Source organism: Chionomys nivalis, chromosome 2 (genome assembly GCF_950005125.1).
Source record: "Chionomys nivalis chromosome 2, mChiNiv1.1, whole genome shotgun sequence".
Lineage (NCBI taxonomy): Eukaryota > Metazoa > Chordata > Mammalia > Rodentia > Cricetidae > Chionomys > Chionomys nivalis.
Window position 1 is genome coordinate 6,312,917 of NC_080087.1, and position 13,943 is coordinate 6,326,859.

Sequence of the window (13,943 nt, forward strand, 5' to 3'; positions counted from 1 at the left end):
AATTTCTATATTTTGAAACTAATGATCTGATAACTATGTAATTATTGAATCCAGAAATCTGATTTTGTGTCAGTGAAACTTAATATGTTATAATGCCAGGATTATTGAAGGCATCAGGTATGAACCATTTTCACCAGATGAGCCTATATCAGGTACCCACCATGTGGTGGTAGCTGCTTCAGGGTTTCAGTTTATGTGTGTGTGCTTGATGGTGTGCGTGCATGTTAGTGTAAGGAAACACCCAGGGTTAGAATAATAACAGAGCATTCCTGGAGTGATGCCTTGTGGTGGACTCCAGGGAGGAGTTGTCAGCAGAATGGAGAGGGTGGCCAGTGTAGGCCCTGATGGCAGTGCCTGGAAAGCCAGGAGCGAGCTGACTGGAATGCATGAAGTTGATGAAAAGCCCCTCAAAGTCAGAGGACTCTGCAGCTTCCGAGCAGTGTGTGCGCTGGAGAGGTAATGCTTCTGTGTTGGACCACAGATGTCTGTATTCTGTATTGTCCCATAGGTATGCTTTATGGCTGATCTGTGAAATCTTCATTTCCAGCCACTATATGAATATAAAAGTGCTTTAGATTGCTTAGTTTACAGACTAAGACTACAGTGAAAAGGTCTGAAGTTGTCATTTAACTGTTGATTGCTTTCTGTTAGGAGAAGTGAACCTAGGAAGCAAGTGGGGAGTCTGGCCTCACTTTCTGACATACCCCCCTTAAGGAGCGGTCTGAGCTCCCTGGCAGGCGCCCCTTCCTTAACAGATGCCGCTGAGAGTGAGTATTTGATACTCCAGGTTTGTTGTTGTTGTTGTTGTTTGTTTTGTTGTTTCCAGATAAGCGTGGTGTGCATTGCTGTGATAATATACCATGACCAAAAGTCAGTTGAGGAAGAATGGGATTATTTCAGCTTTCACTCGTAGTTCTTCACAAAGGGGACTCAGCAGGAACTGAGACAGGCCAAGCCGAGGAGGAACACTGCTTACTGGCTTACTCAGCTGGCTTTTTGATATAACCTAGTCCCACCTGCCCAAGTGTGGCACCGCTCACAGGGAACTGGGCCCTGCTACATCAACCATTAATCAAGAAAATGTCCCACAGCCTTACCCTACAGGCTAGTCTGACAGAGGCAATCCCTCAGTTGACTGTTTAGTCTTCCTAGATGACGAGCTTATGTCAGGGTGACAAAAAAATCTGGCCATTACATGTGATAGGATTACTGTGGGTTGATTGTAGAAAACCCTAATTTTAATAAGATATACAATATTTTAATAAGATATACAGTATTTTAATAAGATACACAATATTTTAATAAGATATACAATAGTGTGCTGTTCTCTTCATTTCTTAATGTAGTCAGTGTTCTCCACCATTTTGTATTCTCCTTTGCTATACTATCAAAATATCTTTAGGAAACTGACCTTTTAAATGGTTTGGACTATGAATAGTATACATATATAATTTTAAGATTTATACTGAAGTGATATACATCAAAATTTGGTTTGACTTTTTTGTGGCTGCAGTATGCCTGTGCCTCTGTTTTATCAACATACTGGTCACTAGGGAAGGTAACATGTCCCCTGCCTGCTGCTGGACTGGGATGGCTCATAGGTGAGGCATCTCCAGGAGAGTTTTGATTGGAACATTGTCAGCCTAGGATGGGTGTTAAGTGCTGTGCCATTCCAAGACAGGACATTTGTAACTTGTAGGTCGTGTCTCATGGACCCATAGAATAACTTAGTGTTTAAAGAAGTTCTATGATAGAGCCATCGTCATAATCACTCTATCATCAGGGCTTGTGTTAGACTCTTTGTATGCACAAAGAAGAGATATTGCAAGCCAGGCGGAGGGTAACTAGCTACCTAAACTGTGCTGTCCTGTCCCACCCCAGGATGTAGAAGGAGCCGCAGGCCACTTCCCGCCGCCTGGGAGGGCTTCCAGCCACCAGCTAGCTTTACCCAAAATAATTACACGGAAACTGTATTCTTTTAAACATTCCCTGGCCCATTGGCTCTAGCCTCTTACTGGCTAACTCTCACAACTTGATTAACCCATTTCTATTAATGAGTGTAGCAACACGAGGTGGTGGCTTACCAGGAAGGATCTTAACCTGTGTCCATCTTGGAGAGGAGAGCTATAGCATCTGCCTGAATCTGCTTCTTTCTCCCAGCAAGTCTGTTCTGTCTACTCTGCCTACCTAACTTTCTGTCCTATCAAAGGGCCAAGGCAGTTTTCTTTATTAATTAACCAATGAAAGCAACAGATAGATAGAAGACCCACCTATATCTCTGGGACAATATTTCCGAGCATTTAAGGAGCATATGTGGACATCACCCTATCATAGCCAGCTGGTGTTTAGCCAGCAGTACGTGTTCAGAACATCAGCAGAACTTCCTGAAGTAGATCCACCGGGAGTTCACAGCCCTGGGCTTGTGTACGTTTTTATTTTGGTGATTATGTTCTAATAAGGAATGATATAATCTGGTTTCTCTCCATAACACAGAAATCCTTTGCTTTTTACCAAAAAAAAAAAAAAAATACTCCAGGATGATAGCGCATGATTCTGTCCTCTATTGATCGTAGTTCTATTCTAGGGTTTTCTGTACTCTTAGGGATATAGATGTCTCATCTGAGAGAAAGCTTGGCGTGGCTTAGAGAATGTCGCTCTGAGTTCCATTCACGCAAGTCCTTTTTCCTTCCTGCAGGTAAAAGAGGAAGCACGGTCCTGAAGGATCTGAAATTGGTCAGTGAGAAAATTGGATCACTTGGACTAGGTAACTAGGTTTCAGTTTTAGTGTGATTGTTGAAATCATCTTCCAGATTAACGTCTACATGGTGAGCCTTTCTGCTGTCATTCAGTTTCACTCCCAGCATCCAGAGTTCAGCCCTGTGCTGGGAAATGGCCATAGCAACAACCTGGACCATCCTTTCCCTTGTAGCGTTCAGACTGTAGTCGGAACCTGCCCTAGCCTGGATTTTTATGAAAGACCTCCAGAAGAGGCTGTGGCCAGACCTGGTGATCAAGTCAGAGCCGTACAACAAAGACAGTTTCAGAGAGAGTGGGTGAAGTTGGTGACGGTGACAGAGCTGATCTCTGTCTGGGAGTGAAGCACCCAGAGCACAGAGGGTCAGTCTGGTGCAAGGCTCAGACCTGTGAGAGGACCTGTGGCTGTTGTGTTATTTGGAGCAGATAGTCAGTGTGCATAGAGCTGGGTTCTGAACTCACTGCAGACAGTGTAATGGGGGCCCTTCCTCTCTCACGGTACAGCGGGGCTCTCGGCCATCTCTGTCTTCTGTGTGGATGTGATGTGCTCTGTTCTAAGGGCAGTGCTGCTCAGGCAGGCTGGGGAGAGAGAGCTGTGTCCTCTGTGCACTTTGTGAACGTGCAGGACTGTCCTCCCAAAGTTTCTAACCAAACACCCTGGATATAGCACAGGACCCAGGTAAAGACTGAATAGGTTTACATGAAGATCCAAGTTTACTTGGAGTAAACTGTTCTTTTCTTCTCTGTTGAGTGAGTCCAGTACCATCTACCTCGCTTTGAAGACTAAATAGGATTTAAGCATGTGTACATACATAAATAGGTACAGTGCCTAGCTCAGGGGTGCCTCAAATTCTGGATCCTTTTTGTGTTACTTTCTTCCCCATTTGCCAAAGAATATCTGTCCTCTGAGCTGCCTGGATTCTTGTCCCACACAGTGCCTTGAAGTCCTGGTAACTGCTGAGTTGCTAGTAGTCTGGCCCTTCCTCTGTGCCTCCCGGTTGCTGGCTGGTGACTGGCTAGGTGGGTCCATGCTCCTTCCTTCCCTGCTTCTGCTGCGATCACACCTGCAGAGAATTCTTTACCCTTGCACCTCAGAATTGTTGCTCCCTCCCTTGACCACGATGCCTCAGGTTCTGCTCTGTCGCCTTCATTCTGACATCTTGTTTCACTTTGTAGTGGTTCACCTAGTGCGAACCTTTGGGCTTTCCCTTTTCACTGCTCTTTTCTCTAATGAAAGTGTGGTTCCCTCCTCTGCTGCTAAGGTAGAATTGCAGAGACCTCTCCTGACTGACGTTCCCCCGCTGCTGGCATTTAGGCACCTCGAGTTGAACTTGGGGTGGTGTACAGCACTTCACCAGACTCACTAGAAGGGAGTAGTCTTGTTTAGTGGGCTACGGCAGTCATTTGAGCCTTGTTCTTGTTGACAGCATGCATGACAAGATTGCAGGTGCTCTGAGGAATATGGGCTCATGTAGTTAGGATGATGTCAGTGATGTGCCCCTCCCACCCTGTTCTGACCCAGAGAAGAGGATGAAGAGCAGCAGCTGTTGGAGTCTGCATGTGTCATTCAGGCCGTCAGCCACTGTGTCATCCTTGGACGTTCTGTAAATACCATTCCAGTGAAAACTCAATTTAGAACACAATCTGTTTTAGTTTAAATGGCATAATTAAAAGTAGGCAGATGTGCTGGTCATGTGGCATGACCTTTGATCTTAGTATTAGGGAAGCAGAGGCCAGCCAGCCTACATGGTGAGGCTGTGTTAGGTGGATAGCCCTTCTAGAGTTTAAAACCAGCATGATGACCACAGTTAGTTGTATTGCACACTTGAAATTCTCTAAGACAGGAGATCTTAAATGCACAAAGTTTAGTTAAAGCAAAAATGCTTGACCACATGACCTGGTGCATTAATAAGCTTGACAGTGCTAGTGATTTTACACTGCTTAAAGCAAGAGTGGTAAACTGTGGGATGGAGAGATGGCTCAGTGGTTAAGAGCACTGACTGCTCTTCCAGAGAACCCAAGTTCAGTTCCCAGCAACCACAGTACAGCTCACAACTATCTGTAACTCCTGTTCCAAGGGATATGACACCTTTACACCAATACACATAAAGTTAAATAAATCATAAAAATTATTTTTAAAAAAGAGTAGTAAACTATAACAAATTCAATGAAGTGGAAAGTTCGTCTCCAGCACATATTTTGTGGTATTTGTTGTTGTTTTTTTTTTTTCTCAAATGTATTTAAAATTTAAAAAACATTCTTTCTTAGCTCGTTGGCTAATACTGGTCAGAATCAAGAGTGAGTGTGAAGAAAGCCAGTGCAGGGCCAGGTGACTGGGGTAAAGTCTTGGCTGGAGCAGATATCATGTAAATAAAACAGATAGCTTCCCGAGGAAGGAGTCACAAAAACAAACAAACAAAAAAAAACAAAACAAAAAAGAATCATTGCCTGGAGCAAGTTTTGCCAGCCTCTAGTTTAATATTTGTAGCTCATAACACCCATGTAGTAACCGGGAAGGCAGAGTCCCTCCTGTAGAAACCCCTAGTCAGTGAGTATCTTGAGTCTGCTAACTCTGCATTGCAGTTTCAAGCTGCAGCCCCAGCTGTCCTGCTTTCTTAACTTAGTTTCCTCTTTTGTCTGTGTTGGGCTTTTTTCTTGGGTACACAGCCATGGTTTGTATAGTGACTCTAAGACTGTGGTTTGTTTTCTTCCTTCTCTCTTCCTACTCTAGCAGACTGCCTGCTTTCTTTTAAGCTGTTGCAGCCCCTTAACCTTGGTGGCTAGACGAAGAGATGGACCTGGAACTTGTCCCTGCCTGTTACTTCTCTTCAGAGGCTCCAGGAGAAAGTCTCTGCTCCTCACTTGTGTGTGCATTTCTCTCACCTGCCATGGGAGGCCCCTGCCCCACCTCAACCCCCCATCGTCTCCAGCTTTGCCACGCACACGCTTTCTCTTTTCCTTTCATCCTTGCCTCTCCTACTCATGGCTTCTGGGCTTCTCCCAGAAGCCCATGTCTGTGAAGAAAGATATCAGACCACTCTGCTGTGCCCTGCCCGCCTCTGGCTCCACGGTGGTTGTCCTCTGCTGCTGTCTCAAACACCTTCATTTTGTCAGGCTTTCTCTACAAGCATATTCTCCTGGAACTTGAACCTCTACTGCCTTCACAGAGTTTCCGTCCACTGTGGTACCTTTTTTTTGTTCTCTGTCACTGTTGACTGCTGTCTGTGGAAGAAGCGCCACTCCGAAGTCTGACAACTGTATAATCAAATGCGATAAGAGAGGTCTCTGCCCCTCGATCATGAATCCCCTCAGGTCTGCTCCTATGTTTTGGAGAACCCAGGACAGTGATAGGCAGCAGCTTTGAGCAGTTCACTCTCCAGCCAGAATTTCCCCTGCCCCAGGCAGCCTCCCCTTTGTCCCTGTGCACTTCCCACAGCCATTCTTTCCCGCTCTTCTTCAACTGCTCTAAAAGTCATGGGATGGAAAAACAGCTAATTTGCAGTTAGTTGTCATTGAGAGATACAGGTTAGGTTGTAAATTTGCTCCCCTCCGAGCGCTGTGTGTGAGGAAGCTTGAGGCACTTGTGCGTTAGTAACAGCTCCTCCTCGTGTGGCCACTTTGCATTTGGAGCCTCTTGTGTATCAGACTGTGAATTCAGAATTTGTGGTTCGGGCTTGTTTGTGCTTGGGCATGCCCACGAGAGGGCACCCAGGGCCCTTCCGGGTGATGGGCCCACATGCTCTATTGCCTCGTCACACCTTCTGATGGTTTTTAAATTTGTGAGCAGACTGTTGGATTGAAAGTCATAGCAGTTGGAAACAAGGTGACAAGAGAAACTGATGATGCCGTACTGTTGTGTGTCCCTTTTTCTGTTTTTGTGGAGATGAGGATAGAGCCCAGGTCCATGAGTATGCTGAGCAAGTGTTCTGCCATGGAGCTGCACACCCGTCAGGTCACAGGGCAGCCTCATAGAGTAAGCCCCTGCCTGAACCTAGAACACAAATAAGGTTTTCACTTTTCAGCATGTGGTAGAATCCTTGGACAGCATTTATTATTTCCCTTCATTTAATGTGGTAAAAGTATTACTAAAGAGATGACTGCAATATATTTTTTTCTGCTGAAGAGATTGGCTTGGTGGCCAAGAGTATGTGCTGCTCTTGCACAGGAACCATGTTCATGTCACAGTGCCCACATGATGGCTCAGTACCATCCATAGCTCTTCTTCCTGGGACCAGGCAGACACATGGTACACATACAAATACATGCAGGCAAAATATTCCTGAATATAAAAATAAGTAAGTCTAAATTTTTTAAATACTATTTTGGTACTTAATGTTTTCATGAATCAGTATCATTCAGTAATGTTTGGGCAGGAAACACTTATTTAAAAAAAATACGTATTTTTCTGTAAGTGTGTAATAACGTATTTCTTTTCTTAAACTAATTACCAGGAACTGCAGAAGATGAAGACTATGTTGATGATTTTCATAGGTAAGAAAAACCTTGAGATGAATACATGAATCTTCTAAATACTTTCTGAATACGAGTGTGGCAAAATTACATTAGGGTTTACTTTGTATTTGATTGAAAGAACAGACAGATAGCTTGTAACATGAGGGCCTGCTTGTTGGGGTTTCTGTCCTCCCACCAGGTCCCACAGCCTTTTAGCCCCAAAGAAAAAAGACCGCAAATAGATCTCCATAAGTTATAAACTGATTGGCCCATTAGCTCAAGCTTCTTATTAACTCTTGTAACTTATATGAACCCATTATTTTTATCTATGTTAAAATGGCTCAGTACCTTTTTCAGCAGGGTAGGTCACATCCTGTTTCTTCAGTGTCTGGACAGGACTGGGGAGGAATGGGCTTCCTCCTTCCCAGAATTCTCCTGCTCTAATTGACCTACCTCTACTTCCTGTCTGGTTGTCCCGCCTATACTTCCTGCCTGGCCAATCAGCATTTATTTAAAATATAATTGACAAGCTGGGCGATGGTGGTGCACGCCTTTAATCCCAGCACTCGGGAGGCAGAGGCAGGTGGATCTCTGTGAGTTCGAGACCAGCCTGGTCTACAGAGCTAGTTCCAGGACAGGCTCCAAAGCCACAGAGAAACCCTGTCTCGAAAAACCAAAAAAAAAAAAAAAAAAAAATATATATATATATATATATATATATATATATATATATATATATATAATTGACAGAATACAGAATTTTCCCACACCAATAGCTAATCCAAAATTATGTTTTGGAGTGACAACTTGTTACATTAGAACACAGACGAATGTGTGTGCTATAGTGGGAGAGTCGTAAAGAGTAAGATAAAGAAGTGGTGTCAGGGTTGACCTGTTATTTGAAACCAAGTCAGTAGCTTATCCTGATTTTTCTTGTGTCCTTTGTCTTTTGTGGTGGGCATTGTCTGTGTTTGACTTTAAAAAAAACTGCCTTCATCACTGTAACATGAACATTTTGTTAGCGGTAACTTGTATGAATTGCCTAGCGATATGAAAGTAATATTTACTATAGATATGATTAGAAAATTTAAATTACGTGCTTGAGAATTTTAACAGTTTTCTGATTAAAAATTTCTGACTATTACAATAATAAATTATACTGTGTTTGGAGGTAAGAATATTGTGTGATGAGTGACATTTGAGAGATTCTTGCCTTGTGAGTTTTCTTAGATGACAGTGAAATCAATGTTTAATGTTGTTATTATATGTTACTTGTAGGATTAAAATCTTTGAAAATTTGAGCAGTGGTAGTTATTCTTCAGAATTCTTTTTCATCTTTCCCCTCTTATAATTAGTGCTAGCCACCGCTCAGAAAAAAGTGAATTAAGTATTGGTGAAGAAATTGAAGAAGACCTTTCCATGGGCATAGACGACGTTAACAGCAGTGATAAAGTAAGACGCTAGCACATTTTTGGGTATGCTGTTTATTTGTCGATTTGCTAAGGGGCTTGGTTATATAATAGTAAAAAAAATGGTTGAAAATTGCAAACAGTTTGTGACAGTTGCCTACTGTAAGTCTGAAGAAAACCTTCAAGGGTGTGGGAGGCTCACGGCTGTCCTTTGTTTAGTGTTTGTACTCTGACAGCCTGGGGTAAGGGTGGCCACAGGGATCAGGACTAAAGCCAAAACTGTCTCACTTGGAGTTAAAGTGAGCTTGTATCTATGGGACATTTGACCACCTTCGGCTAGTTGAGGCCAGGTTGAGACAGAACTGTGGGAGGCAGCATAGCAAAGGACTTTGGTTTGAGGTTTAAAGCCAGGATTCCATCCAAGTTCACACTGGAGCTTTTCACGCAGTAGAGAAGAGATGAGCTGCGGCATCTCTGTTGCTCACAGCCTAGCTGGGTGTGCTGCCTTCTAGATGAGGTGGAGTTAGGCTGGGTTCAGATTGTCACATGAGAAAGGATCCCTCAAGAGAGGTTGTATTTTAAAATGAGTAAGCAAAATTTGGGTTGTGTCATTTTTAATATATTAAGTGTCTTTGTTTTCTGGTTTGGATTCCTTGAGATAGGATCCTGATTTAAATCCTAGGCTGACCTTGAACTCAGTATGTAGCTCAGGAAGGCTTCAAACTTGAAGCAAGACTCCTGCCTCCACCTTTCAGATGCTAGGTGTCATGGGTAAGCATGAGCCTTTATCTCAGTTTCCTTTTGTGGGTGTTTTTGTTGGTTTTTGTTTTGTTTTGTTTTTTGACATAGGGTCTCTGGTGGTCAAGGAACTCACTCTATAGACCAGGCTGGCCTCAAACTCACAGAGATCCTCCTGCCTCCAATTCCCAAGTGCTGGGATTAAAGCTGTGTGCCACCATGCTCAGCTTCATCTTGGTTTCTTTTAAGGTGGAAGTATTACTACTTAGTGACAGTAGGTGAGAAGCCATCTCTAATACTACCCAGTGTACACGAGATGTTTGCCCCTCTTACCTTTACACCGCTTGTCATCCATAAGAACCAAACACTGAGCTCTTGATGAAGACCACTGAGGCTTGTTTGTTCAGATCTGTGATGGAATTCATGGTGAAGGTCAGCTGCTAACTCAGCCTCTTGGTAATTTCACAGAATTCAAAAGAGATAAAGGTTACCTCGGCAGTGAGCAGCTAAAGCAAGCATGAGACTGTGGGTGAGATCCCCGGCAGTAGCTGCACTGACTGAAGGGGGAAAGGGAGAGAGGAAAATGAGAACTATTGAACATTTTCACTCACTGCTTTGATCTAACACAGTGCAGGAGATCCTAGCCAAAGCAATCAGGCCAGTGAACAAGTAAGCCTCCAAATAGGAAGGAAGGAATCAAATGGACATTGTTTTCAGCCAACTTGATCAAAATATGTATAAAATATGGAGTCCACCTTAAAGCTGTTAGAACCGACATCAGCAGCATAGCTGCACACCAATGCAGTGTGAAAGAGAAACACAACCCTGTGTTCTGTGGTCTTCCCTTGCTCTAAATCAAAACTAAAAGCCCCTCAGCTAACTGATATCCACTGTAGATTATGGAAGATCACTATTATCCATAGTGTTTCCTTACTCTTTTCTCTAGTCTAAAACTAGCATTAAAATGGCATTCAATTGTTTTGCATATAAAATGCAATACCTTAGTGAGTTCATTATTTAATAATGATGAGAGTCAAAAATAACAGAGCCAAAGTATCATTCTTAATCTATTTCTTAGTGTGTGGGCTTTTCTGAGTTTCATTTTTAAAAATTGTAATGACTTGGGCTGGGCGGTGCTGGCGCACACCTTTAATCCCAGCACATGGGAAGAAAGCAGAGGCAGGTGGGTCTCTGTGAGTCCAAGGCCAGCCTGGTTTACAGAGCGAGTTTCAGGACAGCCATGGCTGCACAGAGAAACCCTGTCTCAAAAAATAAAACAAATATGTAGGAGGGAGGCCGCTTGTTCATCCTGGCGACTCAGAACCGACATAATCACACAGAAACTGTGTTAATTAAAACACTGCTTGACCCATTAGCTCTAGCTTCTAATTGGCTAATTCTTTAATTTAACCCATTTCTATTATCTGTATATTACCACGTGGCTGTGGCGTACCGGCTAAAGTTCCTGCATATGTCTCCAGCGGAGCTACATGGCTTCTCCCTGACTCCATCCTTCTTTCTCCCACCATTCCATTTAGTTTTCCCTGCCTAACTCTGTTCCCCCATAGCTCTGCTTTAGGCCCAAAGCAGTTCCTTTATTCATTAATGGTAATCACAGCATACAGAGGGAAATCCCACATCAAAAACAAACAAAAAATCAAATAAAGGGAATAAAACTAACTAAAAAAAGTATGACTTTAAGGTTCCTAGTAGTTGTTTTTGTACCGATGGTGTTCGACCAAGAGGGAGGGAACAAGGGCGATTTACTTAAAATAAATTATTTCTAGTATTTCCTTATATGCAAAGGGAAAAAATGAGAAGATGTAATGGGCCAAATGAACAGCTCTAAGAGAGTGAGTGTCACAAAGTCCGAAGAGGAACCTTGTCCTTGCTCGGTGTCCCCGTTCTCCTGGTAGCCATTTCTAGTCCAGGGGTGGCCCTCCTAAGCAGGTTACAGAAGATAAAGAAATGGTAGCAGTATACACTGACAGATGGATTCAGACTTTGTTGTACACTGATTCTTCTCTTTCTTTTGGACAACAAAGCTTGATGACCTCACACAAGACCTGACTGTTTCCCAGCTCAGCGACGTGGCCGATTATCTGGAAGATGTTGCATAGACAGGAAAGGAAGTATTGTGATCAGCAGAAGAGGAAGGACTTTCGGCTACATGGTCCCAGTCAGTCACTCTTGCTGGAACGTACGCTCCTGCTGGTGCCTTGCATTTCAAAAAGACTGCAGATATTTTTAAAAGTTAACTTTTCAGTTTAGTAAACAAAATACTTCCTATATGAGCCCGTGTCTAGGAGATTAATATGCTTGATTTGGTTTAGCTTTATATCTCCAAGGAAATGGTATTCGGGCTCATTATAGCAAGGGAACCCCTGAAATGTCAGTGTTAAAGAGCATAAAGAGGGATCAGTATAGCCGTAGTTTGTGTCACTTTGTCTCAGGCTGCTGCCGAGATCTTTGAACCTTAGTGTTAGCCATCCTGACCCATATAGTGGGTATTAAGTGGGTTAGCCCAAAGTTGGTGAACTGACCTGATAAATCTGTGATGCTGAAACGTACCAATACGAGGTAAATTGATGTGTAAACTTTATTTTGTATTTCCTTCCATTTGGAAGGTTTGTTAGACCATTAAGGTTATATTAAAGTTCTCTGTGCTATTAGTTTTGCTTGTTTTAAACTAGGAGTGGCTTGGACTCTTAATTGGCAGACTTGTCGCTAACAGATAGCATTTAAGGTTGCATTTCATCCTGCTGTCTCAAGCAGCTGTAGGCGCAGATTATTCAGTACAGTCTTAACTTATTATTTCTAAAGATGCCTTGAAACATCCGATACCAAAATGCATCTGAAACCATTAAGCAGTGCTTTTATTTCAGATCTGTAAGTTGATTATATTTAAATCCAAATTGGAATGAAATAGTAGTAATGGCCTAAGACCATATGTATTCAGTTTGACAGACTTTGTACACTGTACATAATTGTACTGTAGTCCTTAAAAAGAGTCAATAATAGAATTTCTGGCAGATTTAATTTGTGCTGTTGTGTGTAGTGCTGCAGGGATATAGGGCACAGGCATTTGTAGTGCTAAAATATTTTAAATGTGCATACACCATCATACCGCTAAGTAAAATTTAGGAACTGTGAAACTTTGATACATTTTATTTTAATTAAGACTGTTGAAAGTTACCTTTATTAATAAAAAGAGAAATTGGAAATCATCCATCCATGTTGAGTGAGTGAGCAGAAGCTGTGGTTTGTACCAACCACTTTCCATTCCATGATTTCTAAGTAGAGCAGTGACATTTCTCAGCTGTAGTGCAGAGGAAGTGAGAACGTAGTAAAGCTTCGGGCTCTGACAGTAGAGTCTGGCTCTTTAAAGCTGAGTGAGACTGAACTATAAACATCAAGAGGAAGTAGGACAGAAAGTGGGCCGGGTGCCTGGAAGCCCCTGTGTATTTCTGTCCGCTGTCTGCCCTGACATGGTGCTGTCTGTTCTTCACGCTTTACTCTTAGAAACAGTGCTGTCTGACTGCTGTTAGAAACTGTCTCACCCTGTGCTGTCTCTTTAATGCGTTGTAGAAGCACTAGAACTGGTGGGCCTCTGGAGTCCGGATCAAATGTGTGATTTTACTGTTTGGTAGGCACTGCAAGTGAGGGAGCTGACCCACAAGCATGGCAGGATGTGGCTTTCTCTATTTGAGGAAGACTTTCCAACAGTCAAGTGCGAAATCTGTCACTTTCTATTACCCAGTGACTGACCTTTTGGTGATTCTGGAGAGGGTGGAGAGAAAAAGCCGAACGGCAGCTTTGTGGTCAGTACTACAGAAAGGTATTGAGTCACTCTGATAATGTGAGGTTCAGCAAGGAGGAAGTTGTTTCCAGGTATTCCTTGCTTAGGTATTGTTAACCTGATAAACTTTAATGTGTAAAATGACAGGTTCTGCATATAATAATGTTTCTTTGTTTTAAAGTGAATTAAAATGTTGACCAGTGGTAACCTGTATTTTACAGTGTTGTTTTGTTCTTTAACGCTAACAGGACTTTGATTTGTAACAGTGCTGTGCCGTTTGGTTTACGTGAGCAGCTCTCTTGCCCCTCGTGTTGCAGCAGCAGTGATTCACGGTGTAGATGTTACTCCTGGCCCCTGCCTCCCTCTCTGCTCTGTCCATCTCAAGCCTTTGCTCACGTAGTACTGGAGCTGTGCACCCCACAGCTGCTCAAGCTGTTGGTATTCACCTCTGCGTGTCTGAAATGGCTTCCCAGAGCCACAGAGGCTGATTTTCAAAGAAGCCTGACCACTAGACAAGACCCTCTCTACGCTGATACTTATCCTTGGGTTTTCTTTGCCTCTCGTTATCATGGGAGACAAATAATGTCATTCACTTGGGCTAGGATACCAACAAAAGACCAAAACCATTCAGGTCTCGTTTAGTGAACTAGTGAGTTTATTGGAGCTGTTTACAGGAGCCCACACCAGCACACGATACTGCGTATCCCTGGGGCTTCCAAGTCAGCTTGGAGCAGCTCTACTGAAGACTCTCCTCCTGGCAACTGTGTTTTCCTGTCTAACCTTGGGGAGAG

At 43.1% G+C, this 13,943-nt stretch overlaps 1 protein-coding gene across 3 annotated transcripts in view; it reads left to right on the forward strand.

Moving 5' to 3' along the window:
• Cep43 (centrosomal protein 43) overlaps window positions 1-13,353 on the forward strand; it is a 29,402-nt gene extending 16,049 nt beyond the window's left edge. For all 3 annotated transcript variants that reach the window (XM_057763088.1, XM_057763090.1, XM_057763089.1), the window contains 5 exons: window positions 652-767; window positions 2,696-2,764; window positions 7,206-7,245; window positions 8,562-8,658; window positions 11,399-13,353. In XM_057763088.1, the coding sequence (XP_057619071.1) occupies window positions 652-767; window positions 2,696-2,764; window positions 7,206-7,245; window positions 8,562-8,658; window positions 11,399-11,473 (397 nt within the window). In that variant the 3' untranslated portion in view covers window positions 11,474-13,353. The remainder of the gene's footprint in view (window positions 1-651; window positions 768-2,695; window positions 2,765-7,205; window positions 7,246-8,561; window positions 8,659-11,398) is intronic.
• Window positions 13,354-13,943: the final 590 nt, after the last annotated feature.